This window comes from Astatotilapia calliptera, chromosome 23 (assembly GCF_964374335.1).
Source record: "Astatotilapia calliptera chromosome 23, fAstCal68.1, whole genome shotgun sequence".
Taxonomy (NCBI): domain Eukaryota; kingdom Metazoa; phylum Chordata; class Actinopteri; order Cichliformes; family Cichlidae; genus Astatotilapia; species Astatotilapia calliptera.
The window spans coordinates 20,241,962-20,259,174 of NC_137443.1; the positions used below are offsets into that span (position 1 = coordinate 20,241,962).

Genomic DNA, 17,213 nt, shown 5'->3' on the forward strand with positions numbered 1-17,213 from the left:
CGTGTGCGCAGGTGCAACCCAACAGGCCCCAAACGTTCCTGGCAGCAAGTAAAAATGAAATATAAAAATATAGTCCAAACAGGTAAGGTGTAATTGTATTATGAGCCATAGTGCTTGGTCTGTTTGTCCCATGTAAATCAATTGCAGTTAGAGGCTACATTAATTTCCCCTCTGTAAGCACTTATTGAAATTATCTGAGCACATTACAAGTACATATTTGCTTACTCTGTATGCTCAAATGTGACCCGTTATAGCCAACAGAAAAAAAGCGGAGGCCCGAAAAACAGGTGGGGGTCCTCCACCACCACCACTCACAGAGCCTGGCCACTTGGCTTCCACATTTGTGATAATGTTGGCAGCATCACATATGATCTTCACAGTGCAGAGAACACAAATTAGCATCCATTACTATAATGGAATAATTTGTTAGTTTGAAATGCTACAGGGAACCATGTACCTGCACATTAATGCTGTGGAAAGACTTCCTGTTCACATAGTCTCCTTCATTTACTGAAGGAGCAATGATTGGAATGAGGGTGCCATCTATACAGCCAATCACGCCTGGGAACCGTGAGAATAAATGTAAAATTTAAGTAGTAGTTCAAGTATCAATATTATACAGAAAGCTCCCGTTTGCAAAAAACCGAAGTGCAATACAAATAATATGTACAGAACTGAGAGGATGTCCGCGATGTGTCACATGAGCAATATTAGGCCTGAGGATGTTATTCAAATAAATTATAGATTGTGCTGAAAAACGGTAACGTTCACACAGAAAATCATCAGGAAATGATAAAATGTCCAAACGCGCTCTGATCACTCTCTCCCGGCGGAGAGCTCTGCGGAGAATTTGGGCTTCAACATCTACTGGCTCTTCAAGGAAGGGACACGCCATGTCTGACACTTCCTACAGTCAAGTTTCTGACAAAGAGGCGGAGAACGTCAGGGTTAGTTGAAGTAAACCTGCTAGGGGGCAGGTTAGCTTGACGGAGTGTGTCGTCATAGTAACTCACTCGGAATTAATCTAAACTCGCTTTGTGAAACCGAAAACCCAGAGTTTTCGTTAACTCAGCGTATACTTACTCAGAGTTTGCACTAAACCGGCTTTCTGAAATAGGGCCCTGGTGAGAACATTAAAGAGGCTCACTGCTGTGATTGTGGAGAATCTGTACCAGAGAGGAGTTTTCTCAGAGGAAGAAGTCAGTAAAATAAGGACAGATGGTGGCGACTTTGACAAAAGGAGAAGAACTGTGGACTCTGTCATCAAAAAGGGGGAAGCAGCTTGCTATGAGTTTCTCAGGATTATTGACATAATAAAGAGATCCACAGAAAGCTCAGTCTGTTCTGGAAAATACAGAGACAGACTCTTCTTTGAAAGACGAATTTGACCTGAACTACTGGATCAGCTGCTTTTCCTTCAAGGAGGACACCAACATGGATGTAACGTATTTACAAGGTATTTTTAAACAAACTGAAGTCCGTGGCATGTTTTAATGTGATCACACTCATTTAAAATGCAGTGTTGTTCAGTGACACATGAGTTAAATCACTAAATTACTTTTTAATTAATTTCTCCTTTCTTTCAGGGCCCAGCCCGTGCCACAGATACCAGCAAAAGCTGAAATCAGAAACTCAAAAGATTTCAGAAAGATCATGGATCCAAAGTAAAGCAGTCCTGTTCAACAAGGAGACATCTTTGTCGTACACTTCACTTGTGTTAGACACACAAGGACAGGCTTCACCATCCAAAATAAAAAAGTCAAAGATCAAAAAAAGCAGGAAGGTTCGCACTAAAAAACTAAAGGCCTACATACCTGAGGACAAACAGGAAACTTCCCCCAGTGAACTGCTGAAAACGTATGAAAGAAAAATCCCTTTGGTAGGAAAACCTGGAACTGGGAAAACGGCTGTGGTCCATCAGATGTTGAAACTATGGTCAGAGAAAGACAACAAGGATCTAGATTACATGTTCTACTTTGATATGAGAGAAACACCCAACATCACAGAGGTCCATAAACTGGAGGATCTTCTCTTCAGTGTGTTCAATGAACCAGATGAAGGCAAAGACAAAGTCTTAGAGGACATAAAGAATAATGCTGACAATGTTACTATCATTTTTGATGGCGTTACAGATATCCCCTCTACTTCTGTGGTGTTTAAGCTCATACAGAAGACTCTTCTACCTGAAGCAAAGATCATCATCACCTGCAGACCAGAGGTGGAGTCAGCAGACTTCCTGTTAGGTTGGGACTGTCTCAGAGTGGAAGTGAAAGGCTTCAGTGAGCAGGGCATCAGAGAATACTTATCCAAGTATCTGAGTGAGGAACACTTCAACAAAGTTTTGTGTAACTTGGAATTATTCTCTCTGTGCCACGTCCCCATGTACGCTCTGATGGTGGTTGCCTGCTTTAGTTTTGAGGGCTCAGAGTTCTCTCCACATCCCTGCACAGTTACAGAAATATACCTCAATATCCTCCATTTCTGCATTCAGAGAAATGTTGGCAAGACATCTGAAAATGAAAGCACTAAATGGGATGCAGTACTGTCTTTATCTGAGGCTGCTTTTTGTGCAACAGAAGGAAAAAATGTGAACCTGAAATCACTGCCCAAATTAGAAAGCTGTGCTTATTTAGCTTTTTTGAGCAGGAGTGTATCTCAAGTCAGCTCAACTGCAAAGAAACCCTTGTGTGCCTTTCTCCACTACACTGTTCAAGAGTTTTTTGCAGCACTGTGGGTCTTGAAGGATCCAGAACGGACCAGAAGTGTTGTCCAACAGTGTCTGACTGACAACATCAAACACATGAAACACTTAGTCCCCTTTTTGTGTGGACTGTTAAATGATAAAAACACTGATTTGCTAGAAAGTCTGATTCCTTCTCAGCAGCTCAGAGAAACATCTGGCTGGTTCTTCAAACACTTGGTGACCACCTTTGTAGATTGTAGTGACACTGAGGACTGTGAAATAGACTTGCTGTTCTTATGTCAGTGTCTCTATGAGTCTCAGTCTGCTGAAGCCTGTGTTTATCTTCTGGATAAACTGGACTACTGTCTTGATCTGAGTGGGGAGACTCTCGATCCTCAGCAATGCCATGCTGTGTCCTATATAATCACCCAGAGTAAGGAGAGGAAAATACAGCTGAAGCTGCAAAACACAAAAGTATCAAAACAAGGAGTGAGACCATTACTAGGATGTCTGAGCAAACTCCAAAGGTAAGTGAGAGCATGTAATTTACATGTTTGCTCACATCTTGCAAACTACACTTACTCTCCATTTAGAAGATACATGTCTGAGCCTTTCCCTTTTGTCTTGATAAATTCACACATTCAAGATTTTTTGTAACTACAGCTTTCTCACTCGTAGCAATCATCATGGTGCTACCACCATGCTTCACAGATGCACTGTCCATGAGAGATGTCCAAGCGCCATTGTCCATAAATGAGGGGAATGGTGTGTATGATTGCGGAAATCAGTGTATTTGGAAAATGGGGACAGAGCGTCGTCTTTGATAGCTTCCTACCCAACCAGTGGAAGCTTCAATTGCAGAATGAGTCCTGCTCCTAGCCGTTCATTGGCTCGCCATCCTTTTTCATACCCCAAAAAAGGTTCACCTGGCCTGCATTAAATAAACAAGGCCAATAAGAAATCACAAGAATAATACAAAAATGTCAGCCAATTAAGCTAAATACATAGAATAGAATAGAATAGAATAGAATAGAATAGAATAGAATTCAACTTTATTGTCATTGCACATGCACAGGTACAGGGCAACGAAATGCAGTTTGCATCCATCCAGAAGTGCTTAGTGATATAGATATATTACAATATATATTAGCAATAATATAGATATGTAAGTATATTACAGAAATGGGTCTATTATGTTATAATGTACACGGTATGAAGTATGTTGTGAATATTCTATAACTATAAGTATGTACAGGCTGTAGTGAGTACAAGCTATGTACAGGATATGGACAGGATATAAATATGAAAAACTATACAGAATATGAAATAAATAACTTTACAGGAATCTGAGATATACAGCTATACAGAAATGGGAACTATGCAAGTTGTAAACAGTTGTAGGGTTAAAAATTATCGTATGTACAGAATGATTGTTTACACAGGGCTATACAGTAGTGCAGTTAAGGTAAGTGAGGGTGTGGATAATTTCTACAGAGGCTATATAAAGTGCTAGTGGTTGTGAGTGGTGGTTCACTCCATGTTATTATTGTGTGTTTGAGGGTACAGTTGTCCATTGTGTGTGTGTGTGTATGTTCAGTCCATGAGTTAACGTGGGTCAGATGTCAGGAGGCAGAGTTCAGGAGTCTGACAGCTGTGGGGAAGAAGCTGTTCCGGTACCTGGTGGTCTTAGTCCGGAGGCTCCTGTAGCGCCTCCCAGAGGGCAGGAGGGTGAAGAGTCCATGTGATGGGTGACTGGGGTCTCTGATGATTTTCCCAGCCCTTTTCAGACACCGCTTCCTGTAGATGTCTTTTATGGCAGGAAGTGGTGCTCCGGCGATGCGCTGGGCAGTTTTCACGACCCTCTGCAACGCCTTCCGGTCCGAGGCAGAGCAGTTCCCGTACCAGACTGTTATACAGTTGGTCAGGATGCTCTCGATGGTGCAACGATAGAAGTTCACCAGGATGTCTGAGGACAGGTGGTTCTTCCTCAGAGTCCTCAAGAAGAAGAGGCGCTGGTGAGCCTTCTTGACCAGCTTGGAGCAGTTGGTCGTCCAGGTGAGATCCTCGGAGATGTGGACTCCCAGGAACTTGAAGCTGCTCACACGCTCCACAGCCGTCCCCTTAATGTGGATGGGTGGATGTGGGTCAGCATTCCTCCTGTAGTCCACGATGAGCTCCTTGGTCTTCTCGGTGTTAAGCAGCAGGTTGTTTGTGTCGCACCACTCAGCCAGACGATCCACCTCCTCCCTGTAGGCGGCCTCATCGTTGTCACTGATGAGGCCAATCACCGTGGTGTCATCTGCAAACTTAATGATGGTGTTGGAACCATCAGCAGGTCTGCAGTCGTGGGTGAAGAGGGAGTAGAGGAAAGGGCTCATCACACAGCCTTGTGGTACACCGGTGTTCATTGTGATGGTAGATGAGCAGCGGTTATCCAGCCGGACATGTTGGGGGCGGTTGGTCAGGAAGTCCAGTAACCATTTGCAGATGAGGGAACTGATGCCCAGGTCTGTCAGTTTCCTGATGAGTTGTGAGGGGTGGATTGTATTGAATGCTGAACTGAAGTCTATAAACAGCATTCTGGCGTAGGTGTTGTTGTTGTCCAGGTGTGAGAGGACAGAGTGCAGTGCGATGGAGACTGCATCCTCTGTGCTCCTGTTCTGGCGGTATGCGAATTGGTGGGGGTCCAGGGTGGGGGGGAGACAGGATTTGAAGTGTGCTAGGACCAGCTGCTCTAAGCACTTAGTGATGATGGGGGTGAGTGCTACTGGGCGGTAGTCATTGAGGCAAGATGGGTTGGAGTTTTTGGGTATCGGGACGATGGAGGTGGATTTGAAGCAGGCCGGTACCACAGCGTGGGCCAAGGAGAGGTTGAATATGTCTGTCAGCACTCCTGCAAGCTCCTCAGAACACGCTCTGAGAACACGCCCGGGGATGCCATCGGGACCTGCAGCCTTGTGGACATTGATCCTGCTCAGCACCGCTCCTACATCGGTGGGGGAGAGAGTCAGAGGTTGGTGGTCTGGCGTCACGTCTGCTTTGGTTGTGGTTGTGGGGTTCCCTCGCTCAAAACGAGCATAAAAGTTGTTGAGCTCGTTGAGGAAGGAGACATCAGAGGATGCGGGGGAGGGTTTGGTGGTCCTGTAGTCTGTAATGGTCTGGAGTCCTTGCCACATGCGTCGGGGGTTGGAGTTGGAGAAGTGTTCTTCTACCTTCTTTTTGTAATGGTGTTTGGCTTTTTTGATGCCCTTCTTTAGATTAGCCCTGGCTGTACTGTAGGCGTGTGCATCTCCTGACCTAAAGGCGGTGTTGCGGGCCTTCAGGAGGAGACGAACATCCCGGTTCATCCAAGGCTTCTGGTTGGGGTACATGGTGATCCGTTTCTGGGTGGTGACACTGTCTGTGGTTTCGGAGATGTAATCCAGTACAGATGAGGCGTACTGGTCCAGGTCTGTGTGGGTGAACATATTCCAGTCTATGTTTTTAAATCTGTCCTGGAGCACTGCGTCTGTCCCCTCTGGCCACACTTTAATTGTCCTCACAGCAGGTTTCACACGTTAGATGAGTGGTGAATACCTAGGTGTAAGGAACAGGGAGAGATGGTCCGATTGTCCAATGTGGGGGAGGGGTGTGGCTTTGTAGGCTCCAGCCAGGTTGGAATACACATGGTCTAAAGTCCTGTCTCCTCTGGTGTGGCAGGAGACATGTTGGTGGAATCTGGGGAGGACTGTCTTTAAGTTGGTGTGGTTGAAGTCGCCAGCAACAATAAAAGCAGCCTCGGGGTGTTTATTCTGGTGTTTGTTAATGGCTGCAGAAAGTTCTTTCATGGCCAACCTAGCATTAGCGTCGGGGGGTATATACACGGCAGTGAGTATGATCGAAGTGAATTCTCTGGGGAGATAATAAGGTCTGCATTTGACCATTAAAAACTCCGCATTAGGTGAGCAGTGACTCTCAGTAGTAGTGGAGTTCATGCACCAAGCATTGTTAATATAAATGCACAAACCTCCACCTCTGGTCTTGCCGGAGTCATCTGCTAGCCTGTCGGCTCGGTGTGTGTGGCGTCCTGCTAACTCGATAGCATTGTCCGGGCAGCTGTTGTTCAACCATGTTTTGGTGAAAAACATGACATTTGAGTCCATAATCCGTCTGTTGTTAGTGATGGAGAGCCGTATCTCATCCATTTTGTTTGCCAGAGAACGGACATTGGCGAGGAAAATACTGGGTAAAGTAGGGCTGGGCGATATATCGAGTTTTTTAAAAATATCGATATATTTTCATACGAGATATAAGATGTGACAATATCGTTTATATCGATATAGTCTATGTTACGTTATAATTATACTTGTGGAGCCGCAGGTTTGCCTCTCTTTCGTCCACTTTTGTCTCTACGCAACGTTACTCGGCCTCGCCTCTCCTTCACTGAACACAACTCCGCCTCCCCCATAGCTTCACCTGCAGGCAATGACAAGATGAAAGCGGAAAATCTCCATTAGCGAGTTACCGTGCGTGGGGCTGGACGGCGTCAACGTGTTAGCGAGCTAACCGCGCTAACGAGCTAACCGCGCTAACGACATGCAGCCCGGAGGAGCTGCACGGCCTAAAATCCTTTCATTTTCTCAAAAATCGACAGTGCGCCTTATGTATGAATTCTGGTTGTGCTTACTGACCGCGAACCGATTTTATGTGGTACACAGCGCTCAGCAATCTGTCAAAAAAATGTTTTAATATGACTTTGCTAAGCTACGGAGCTGCACCGCTTGATGGATTGTCGGAGGATTACGGCTACCAAGGAGGAGCCTCGCGGAGTGATACGTACTGTGTGTGTATAAGGACCACAAACGGCACCTGTTCAGAGATGTGGTGCAGCTGTGAAATCTGTCTCTTTGTTATTATGCTCAGCGTCTATTAGTTTACATTTTGACTGCACAATTGTGAGCTTTTTGTTATGCACAAAAACAACATTGTTTTCTTTTATTTATGGACCATGATTATTTAATAAATGCTGATAATTTATTTTTGAGTAATTTCTTCATGTACATCTACGCTGTATGTAAATAAAAGTGCCCGTGTGACATCTGGGACACAGTGTGACTAAGAACTCTCTTTTTGTTCTTAACTTATAGCTTTAAAAAAAAAAATCGAGATATATATCTTATATCGCCATCCAGCTAAAAAATATCGAGATATGAATTTTGGGTCATATCGCCCAGCCCTAGGGTAAAGGCAGCCGGTGTGGTGTTAGCTTTAGCTTAGCCCGTAGCCCTCCGCGCCTACCTCGCCTTTGTTTACGATCTCGGCGCCGTCTGCGTGCACTTCCGCCCGGCCGGGTAGAGTGGGCAGCCTCCGGTGTTCTGGAGATCTCTGGGATGAGTCGGAGATCGGCGATAAAACTGTTGGAGTTATGAGTCCAGATGTCCAGAAGCTCTTGTCTGCTGTAGGTCAGGAACGCACAGCAATTCTGGACGAATAATCCAGTTAAAAGTAGATAAAAAACCGCTAAATAGCAGATTCTGGAGAGACACTGAGCCTCGCGTTGTTCACGCGCCGCCATCAAGTTATTCTTGTTCCTGTGTACACAATTTATAAATAAATAAATAAATAAACAAACAAACAATATATTTAACCAATAAGGACTTAACTGAAACATTTCAACTGCTATATACATACTATGTAGCGTCACAACATTTTTTATTCAACAAATATTGGTCAAATCAAAATCAAATTGTTTGGACCGGCAGCAGCCAATTAGCGTCAGCTGGTAGCTAATATTAAGATTTGAGCATGCCTCAAATCATCTGTAGTTTGGTCTGTGCACACACATCTGGACAGCGGCTCGGTTTTTGTAGTTTTGCCTCTTTCGGTTTTAATTCAGCCAATTAATATGGATCTACCAGCATTCAATCCTGCCCCGAATCCTGTGGCCCTTGCTTGTCTATACAGTTCCAATAACTACTGTGGAATCCCTTGAAAGAAAGATCAGTGGCTTTCTTCGTAAGTGGCTGGGACTTCCCCGCAGTCTCACCAGCGCTGCCTTGTATGGGACAAGCAACAGCGTGCAGTTACCCTTCAGTGGTCTCACAGAAGAGTTCAAGGTGGCTCGCACACGAGAAGCCCTACAGTACAGAGATTCTAAAGACTGCAAGGTGGCATTAGCAGGTATTGAGGTAAGGACAGGAAGAAAGTGGAAGGCTGAGAAGGCAGTTGAGGTGGCGGAGTCACGCCTAAGGCAGAAAACACTGATGGGGGTCTTAGCAACAGGGGGAGCAGGCTTGGGGTATGTCCCAAAGGCCCAGGTCAGCAGGGCACAGGGAAAGGAGAGACGCCAGCTACTCCAGGAAGAGGTCCGAGCAGGTGTGGAGGAGGAGCGAGTAAGTAGAGCTGTAGGCCTTAAGCGGCAGGGAGCATGGACAAGGTGGGAGAGCACCTTGAAGCGCAAGGTCACCTGGGCAAACATCATGCAGGCAGACTTCCACCGGATCCGATTCCTAGTGCAGGCAGTATACGACACTCTGCCAAGCCCAGCAAACCTCCATCTGTGGGGAAAGAGCGAGACACCTGCCTGTCCCCTGTGCTCTGGAAGAGGGACCCTAGAACACCTCCTTAGCAGCTGCCCAAGGGCCCTGGCCGATGGTCGGTATCGTTGGCGGCACGACCAGGTGCTCAGAGTAGTTGCTGAAAAGATTGCCTCAGCAATCAGCACCAGCAAGCATCATCATGCTCCGAGGAAGGCAATCTCTTTTATTAAGGCTGGAGAGAAACCCCAGGTGCGCCCACATTTGACAACTGGCCTCCTCAACACAGCCTCTGATTGGCAGCTACAGGCTGACCTGGGTAAACAACTAAAGTTCCCTCAGAACATTGCAAAAACATCACTCCGGCCAGACATGATAATTATTTCTGAGGCCTCAAAACAGCTGATCATGCTGGAACTCACAGTGCCCTGGGAAGAGCGGATTGAGGAGGCCAATGAAAGGAAACGAGGAAAGTACCAGGAACTAGTGCAGGAGTGCAGGGGAAGGGGCTGGAAGACTTTCTATGAGCCCATAGAAGTGGGTTGTAGGGGCTTTGCAGGACGATCACTCTGCAAAGCCCTAGGGCGGCTGGGCGTGGCTGGGGCAGCCAAGAAGAGGGCCATCCAGGCTGTGAGTGAAGCGGCAGAGAAAGCCACAAGGTGGCTGTGGATCAAGAGGGCTGATCCGTGGGTAGCTACTGGTACGCAAGTCGGGGCTTGATCACCCCCGGCTGGGTCGCCTGGGCGAGGGTGTATGATGTTGTGAGACCCGAAACACCTGATGACCCTAGGATACATCACTGAAGATGCGTACCAGTGCATCCAGGAGATGTGTCTTTATAGTTCTATATTAAAGTGTAGTCTTTTAGCTTGAATTCCAGGGGAAATGTTGTTCTAATTATTCAGGATTTGTAGCCATTTTTATGCATAGTGCCCCATTTTCAGAGGCTCAAAAGTCACTGGACAAAATGATTGAGAGCTGATGTGTTTTCAGTTTTTCATTATTTCCTGAACAGTGTATAAAGGCAGTTTTTAATACCAGATTCCTCCCTTGAGATGCGTACATGCTCTCTTGGGTGAGATCAGGTGACTGACTTGCTCATTGAAGAATGTATCTCATTTCTTTGCCTTGAAAAAGTCTTGGGTTACATAGAGGTATGCTTTGAGACATTATCTATTTGCACTGTGGAGCACTGTACGACCAGTTTTGCAGCATTTGTCTGAAACTGAGCAGAGAGTATACCCCTGTACACTTCAAAATTATTCCTGTTTCTATCAACAGTCACATCATCAATAAATATTAGTGACCTGGTTCTACTGGCAGCCATACATGCCTATGCCATAACATAGCCTCCAGCATTCTTGGCAGATGATATGATATACTTCAGATCATGATCTATTTCTCTCCTTTATCATTTTCAGTTTAATCTTGGCTTCTGAAGCTTTTGCTTTCTCGCTAAAAGAATTTTTAGAGCTAACTATAGTTATAAGTATGGCTTATTCACATTCTCATTAAATTGCTTTTCAGTCAATTGTTCAAATAATTTTGAGCCTTTTAAAACAGGGAACTATGCATAAAAATGGCCATGTGTTGTGTGACTGTTCACTTTAATGACAGCTAAAGAAGAATTTCAGGAAGTAGTCAGATCCCATCACTTTCTGCTTACTTTTTAGTTTTTGCATTTTGATGATGCCACTGTGACCACCATCATTTGTCAACATGTTTCTTATTTAATACAAGTTTTTTTTTAATTACTATTTATTAAATTATTTTATCTGGCAATATAAAGAAAGCATGATGTCTCCCGTGTACAACTAATGCATCAGGCATTACATATATCTTGTTCCATGGATTTAGCTCCGGAGGTAGCGCATGCATCTACTAATTATTATTAGTAGATGCATGCGTAGATGCATTATTATTTTGGGGGCAAGCTACTAACCCCAAGTTGCTCTCTGAAGCATCTATTGCAGTTTGAATATGTGTGAATGTTAGATAGAAAGCACTTAAGCATAGAAACAAAAGTGATTGTCTGAACAATTTATTGAGGCATGTTGTATAAAGTGTTTTGAGTACTAGACAGTCAAGACCGCCTAAACCGCAGGACCAAGACAATACCAAGGCCAGAGGATATCGAAACCAAGACAAGACCAAGACAGACTGAGTCAAGAGTGACACATCAGTGTCCAATGTAGTGGTTTATGTGCAAGTGTACCATCAACACTGACACAAATACAAGAAAACAGTCTTTGAATAGCTGTCCACTGTGTGACCACTATGCATGAAAGGGTTAAACAAATACAATTTTACACAGTCTTATAGTACAGCCCCATTTCCACAAAACTTTGGACGCTGTGGAAAATAAAAACAGTATGTAATCATTTACAAATCTGCTAAATCCATATTTTATTCGCAACAGAATGTCACATGTTTCTACTGAGATATTTTACTATGTCATGAAAAATATGAACCTAATACAACCAAATGAAGCTCAGCTGTAAAGTTGGAGCAGCACAAAGTGTGTTTGGTATTGTCACAGGAATTTGCATGTGTTCGGTTGATGGTGATAGATTATAGAAATATCTGTGAATAAATAACATTAAAATGACACTGAAGTGATTTTCACACTCTTTTATTAAGCTATGTGAGAATGCCAGAGCTGAACACACTGAGTAACCTTTAATGTTTAGGTGTGTGCAATTGAAAGTTTCAGATCTCTAATGTGCAGCTGCCATGTCAGAAATAAACAGCAGTATTGACATCGCACTGAGCAACAATATAGTGTTAAGCTGAGCTGATAGATTTCTTGTCCTGCTTTTATTCATATGTGAGGATTCTCTCGCTCTCCTTCTCACTCTTGCCTGCTCTCTCTCTGTCTCTCTATCTGTAGACGTGTGTCTTCCTCCAGTCTCAGCCTATCTGCACCTGAGAGATTTGGTCATCAGCCAGTTTCCATTTAAGCCGGAGGAAGACATTTATTCAATGCTGGATTGTTGACTAAGCTAGTTAGTAAAGTTAGTTTGCCAACATATGATCAGTTTTCTCCATCGCCTGTGTGTTCCCTGATAATTACCTTCTGCTTGTGTCTGTGCAGGAATCCCAGGCTGAGTAAATGTTCTCACTGAGTTGTGGACTTGTTTCTGGTGTTTCTTCTGACCAGGCCCGTGGCGAGGATTCGAGCCTTCAGGACATCCAGCTGTCTCAGAACCCAGTCGCAAAGATTGTTGCTTTTCTGTGTGATCATGTGTCACTGTAAATAAACACACTGTACTGAAGATTTAAGATTCTGCTTTTTGAGTCCTTCACTAACCATGACAAAAAATCATCTGGATTTAACAGAGGAATGAACGAAAGAACTTAGTGAAGTCATTCACATGGATCTCACCTGTCTGTCCAGCAGCTCACATGTATTTCATGTAACTTTATTCTGTTTCTATATCCCTCCCAATAAAACAAGCAACCTCTTCATTAGTTAATCCCTCTCCTGTCACAGTCCTATTTGTTTAAACACTGTGCACACTTCTCTGTAATTTGAAACGATACCACATAACAAAAGTTAGAGGTCAAAGTTCCGTCACTGCTAATGCATTTTATTTACCTCTATGGATCCTCCTTATACTCTCAGGGGCTGCCCCACCTTCAGTGATCGGCTAATCACCTTCTCACTATTTCTTCCCCCTGTTCCCTGCAGTCCAAATTATGGACAAACGTGGTTTAGTTTGTAAAAGTTTCTATGACTCGAGTTCACACAGACGTGATTATCCTCTTATTCAGCAAAACATCCTCTGTTGAAATAGTCTGACTCTACTTGAGAACAGTAAATGTATCACTTTCTGTTGTAACCCACAACCTGAACGGTGATGAAAGACTCATGTTTCACTGTTTTACTAAAGTAAAACGTCCAGTAAAAGTGAGCGCGAGAGCCCTCGGTGCGCCGCTTGCTGCTGAAGTCAAAGTAAACTTTATTGTCATCTCCGCTATATAAGTACAGTATATAGAGAGACGAGACGACGAGGCTCCAGTTACAGCAGTGTAAGTAAACAAACAATAAATATAAGAAGAGTAAGAAAATAAATATACACTTTAGGAACAGGGGTAAAGGGATCAATAACAATTTAAAATTTATAATTTACAGTTTGATGATTTAAAGTCTCACACACAACCTGTCGAAAGGGGAGGGGCGACTGCTTCCAAATAGAGCACATTTCATTCATAATGTTGTAAATCCAAGCCCATTGTATTCATGATTTTAATCCCGGGTTGTGCGAAATCCCAGAAATACACCTTAGACAAAGTGAATATGTGAACTAAGGTGTAGGTCTATTAGGTTATGTTGTGGCGATCCTCGAGTTGGGGGATTTGTCTTCATACTGGAGTGCAAAATGAAAACCAATGGAAAATGGACAAGAAAAGTTCAAAACCATCAGGTGCTCAGTTTAGAAAAAAATAGAAAAGAAGAGGAGGAGAAACGAGCAAAAGATACAGGTAAGCAGATGTGTCATTGGATAATGGTGAGTCATCCTGAAACAATCAGAATACTTTATTAACCCCTAAGGAAATTATGTGGGTTACAGTTGCTCCAAAAAGAAATGGTAAAAATAGTAACAGTAACAGACTAAACTTCAAACTATACATTATGTTACAGATTTTAATATCAATTAGTTCCGACAACAGTTTTATGTTAATGTACAATCCTTAATATGTTTTATGTGTGTGTGTGGGGGGGGGGGTTCGCCCAGCGCCAAACAGGCTAGGACCGCCACTGCCGGTGAGCGCTCCCGAAGCGGGGAAAGGGGTCACGTGACCGTTCCTCCGCACTAAATGACAGCTGCACATCAGAATCTGAAACTTTAAACTGCATGTATTTAAACATGAGAGATTACTGTCCCACAGTGTGATAAAGAATCTCTTTAGCATGTGAAAGTGAAATTAATTTGATTGATTGAAGAACTATTCCTGCAGCTAAAAGACTTTACAGAGTTTTACAGCGTCCTGATTATTAAACAGCGACTTTTACATCATTTCTTAACCAGACGGGTTGGAAAAGTGGCGATTTATGACCTAGTTTGCCTGCAGCGGTGGCATCTGGTAAATCCTATAAGTACTTCCTACTTCCTGATGAAGAAAAGTGAAAGGAAAACGTCCAGCCGGCGTTTTTTTTGTTTGTTTGTTTGTTTGTTTGTTTGTTTGTTTGTTTGTTTTTTTGTTCTTTTTTACTATCCTATGGATTAACACAGAGAGAAACGATCCCAAAAGAAGCGGACACAATGAACTAGTACCATACAGGTAAGATTCAGGTAAGAGGCGGACTGGTTTTAAGCTGTAGAAACTTTACTTTTCGACTGTTTCTGTGATCCACGAGGAAGGACAGCACACTAGGCCGCTTTGGTTCGCATCAAACCCGCCGTCTGTGGAAGGTACAGTGGATATCTGAAGGAAGGGACGTTTTTACAGTTAGTATTGAGTTTAGTCCATTTTATGTCTCTGAGTGTATTTGTATTCTTGCGTTTATGTTCTCTTATCTATTAGGTTCCCTTTGCGCTCGTGTGTGTGTGTGGTGGTGGTGGTGGTGGTGGTGGTGGGGGGGGGGGGGGGGGGTCTAGTACTATGTCCTTGTGTTTCGTCTCTCTTTATTGTCGTGTACATCCATGTGTGTTTCGACACTCACATAGGTTGTCTGGCGAACTCGATCGGCTCAAGCTGTTTGTGTTATAAAAGAGGTGAAGGCGGCTTTTCTCTCTCTTTTGAAGACCAAAAGAAAGAAAAAGGGAAGAAAATGACTTTTATGTAACTCACGCATTCCTAAACAACTGTCCTAATATACATAAAAATGTAAAAGTGTTGTTTTCAACTTGGTGGTGTGTTGTAGTTAATAGCACATGAAGCAAATGTCCTGCAGGACAGAAAAGTTAGACTTTTGTTATCGTTCGGCTCGGATCGCTTCTTGTCTCCATTCTGATAGTTCGAAAGTTACTCATCACTTATGAGCCGCTGATCCCGGAAGTTGGAATATCTTTGTACCTTTATCATGCTCTGTGCATATTGCTCCTTTAATCCAAACTTGACTTCTTATTTTCGGCATCTTTTGCAGAGAGAACTTAAAGATTTTACAGGCAGTTTGAGTTGTTTTAAACAGAAGAAGTAGGCTGCCTATTGTTTAGTTTTTCTTGTGATAACTGTTTGTGTGTGTGTGACTAAATTTACATGTTCACAGCCTTTTTTCTTTCTTTTTAGCTCTTTAAATTCGGATTAAACTGCAGTAGAGCAGAGGCACATTGATAATAAACAAATGAGACAAGTTTGACCCATAATGAGGTTTTAATTACTGATAAGCTTAACCCAGAACGTGATTTTAATTGCAGAGATTTATGGTTAATGTAGATGTGTACTGAGTTTTTTTGTCTGGCATTTTTATCTTCATTGGAATAACTGGGTTATTTAGACCATGTCACCCGCTACAATGCTTTAATGGGAAATTTACTCCCCTGTCACAGAAAATAAAGCTGCTCACACTCAGCATGATGTGATGTGGTGGAGAGAGGAACAGGTGAGATTCCGTGTGAGGATTAAAGCCACTGTAATAATAGACAATAACAGTCTTTGAGCTCACAGTAACACCACAGTCTTACAGTTTTTGATTTTTGTTTCTTGTGATCAGGAAAATAACAGCACAAAGATGCTGAACAGCTGATGGAGTTTCTCATCAGTGGAGACTTTGAGGCTGATGTGTAAGTGTGTCTCTGATACTCTGAAGTCTACAGGTATCTGATAACTGATGTTTCTCTTCAATGCTCTATTACATATGTTTATTAACGAAATATAAATGTAGTTTATTCTGCCCTTTAAATCTTTTAGCTGAACAAACACTGAACAACCACAGCCACAACAACCTGGTGCTGAATGCCCAGAAGACAGTGGAGATTATTGTGGACTTCAGGAAGCACACAGCCCCACTCCCCCCCATCATCCTGACTGACACCCCCATCACCTCTGTGGACTCATTCCGCTTCCTGGGTACCACCATCACCCAGGACCTGAAGTGGGAGCCCACCATCACCTCCGTCATCAAGAAAGCCCAGCAGAGGATGTACTTCCTGAGGCAGCTGAAGAAATTCAACCTGCCAACACGGACGATGATGCAGTTCTACACTGCAATCATCAAGTCCATCCTCACCTCCTCCATCACCGTGTGGTACGCTGGAGCCACTATCAGGGACAAACAGAGACTGCAGCGTGTTGTGCGCTCTGCTGAGAAGGTGATTGGCTGCAGACTCCCATCTTTGCAGGACCTGTACACCTCCAGGACATTGCGGCGTGCAGCTCGGATCTCAGCTGACCCTTCTCACCCTGGACACAGTCTGTTTGACCTGCTCCCCTCAGGCAGGAGGCTCCGGTCCATTCGCACCAGAACCTCTCGCCATAAGAACAGTTTCTTCCCCTCTGCTGTTGGACACATGAACAATAACCATATGACTGTTCCCGCTACTAACACATGACCCTACGCTGTGTCACTGCATCATTCCATGTTTGGCACTGATCACCACCTGCACTCATGTATATATCTTTCCACGTAGCACTTTTAATTCTTATCCCTACTTTTATTTTTTTCCATGTCTATTTAAGTGCTATTTATGACACTATGTTTGCACTGAAGCACCGCAGCAATTTCCTAATGTTGTAAACCTGCTCAACATTTGGCAATAAACCCTATTCTGATTCTGATTCTGATTCTGAACACTTTCCTTTAAAAACTCTGCTGTGAACCTAACAGTATGTACAAATAAAGGAAACACTCAGGACACGTTAAGATTCTAAAAGGATGAAGACTTCCTTTCTGGGGACTTTGACAGAGTGGAGGTGAAAGGTTTTAGTGAGCAGACTATAAAAACATACTTATCTGCAACACTCGGTGAAGATCAGGAGAAAGTTTTGAGTAACTTGGAGTTGGTAACTCTTTGTCATGTCCCCATGTATGCACTGATGATAGCTGCTTGCTTTAACTCAGAAGACTCTCC

At 43.6% G+C, this 17,213-nt stretch overlaps 2 protein-coding genes across 4 annotated transcripts; both read left to right on the forward strand.

Moving 5' to 3' along the window:
- The first annotated feature begins 615 nt into the window (after window positions 1-615).
- LOC145419391 (protein NLRC5-like) lies at window positions 616-12,473 on the forward strand. Of its 2 annotated transcripts, none has more exons than XR_013905371.1 (4): window positions 616-1,456; window positions 1,587-3,210; window positions 12,089-12,212; window positions 12,293-12,473. XR_013905371.1 is itself a non-coding variant. In XM_080297560.1 (4 exons), the coding sequence occupies exons 1-3, from the start codon at window positions 1,435-1,437 to the stop codon at window positions 12,156-12,158; spliced, it is 1,716 nt and encodes a 571-aa protein (XP_080153686.1). In that variant the 5' UTR covers window positions 616-1,434; the 3' UTR covers window positions 12,159-12,203; window positions 12,293-12,473. The 2 variants fall into 2 exon arrangements, 1 of the variants encoding a protein (XP_080153686.1); XM_080297560.1 differs by having other exon boundaries at window positions 12,089-12,203.
- Window positions 12,474-13,976: 1,503 nt separating this feature from the next.
- LOC113015560 (uncharacterized) lies at window positions 13,977-16,920 on the forward strand. 2 transcript variants are annotated; one of them, XM_080297570.1, is made up of 4 exons: window positions 13,977-14,484; window positions 15,693-15,745; window positions 15,857-15,926; window positions 16,054-16,920. In XM_080297570.1, the coding sequence occupies exons 3-4, from the start codon at window positions 15,923-15,925 to the stop codon at window positions 16,692-16,694; spliced, it is 645 nt and encodes a 214-aa protein (XP_080153696.1). In that variant the 5' UTR covers window positions 13,977-14,484; window positions 15,693-15,745; window positions 15,857-15,922; the 3' UTR covers window positions 16,695-16,920. The 2 variants fall into 2 exon arrangements, with proteins under 2 accessions (XP_080153696.1, XP_080153695.1); XM_080297569.1 differs by lacking the exon at window positions 13,977-14,484 and having other exon boundaries at window positions 14,803-15,745.
- The last annotated feature ends 293 nt before the right edge of the window (window positions 16,921-17,213 follow it).

Excerpts from the sequence above, each read along its gene's own strand:
- LOC145419391 (XM_080297560.1), top strand. The coding sequence starts at position 1,435 with ATGGATGTAACGTATTTACAAG. Across the intron at positions 1,457-1,586 it reads GGATGTAACGTATTTACAAG|GGCCCAGCCCGTGCCACAGA; the intron begins GTATTTTTAAAC and ends CCTTTCTTTCAG. Across the intron at positions 3,211-12,088 it reads TGTCTGAGCAAACTCCAAAG|ACGTGTGTCTTCCTCCAGTC; the intron begins GTAAGTGAGAGC and ends CTCTATCTGTAG.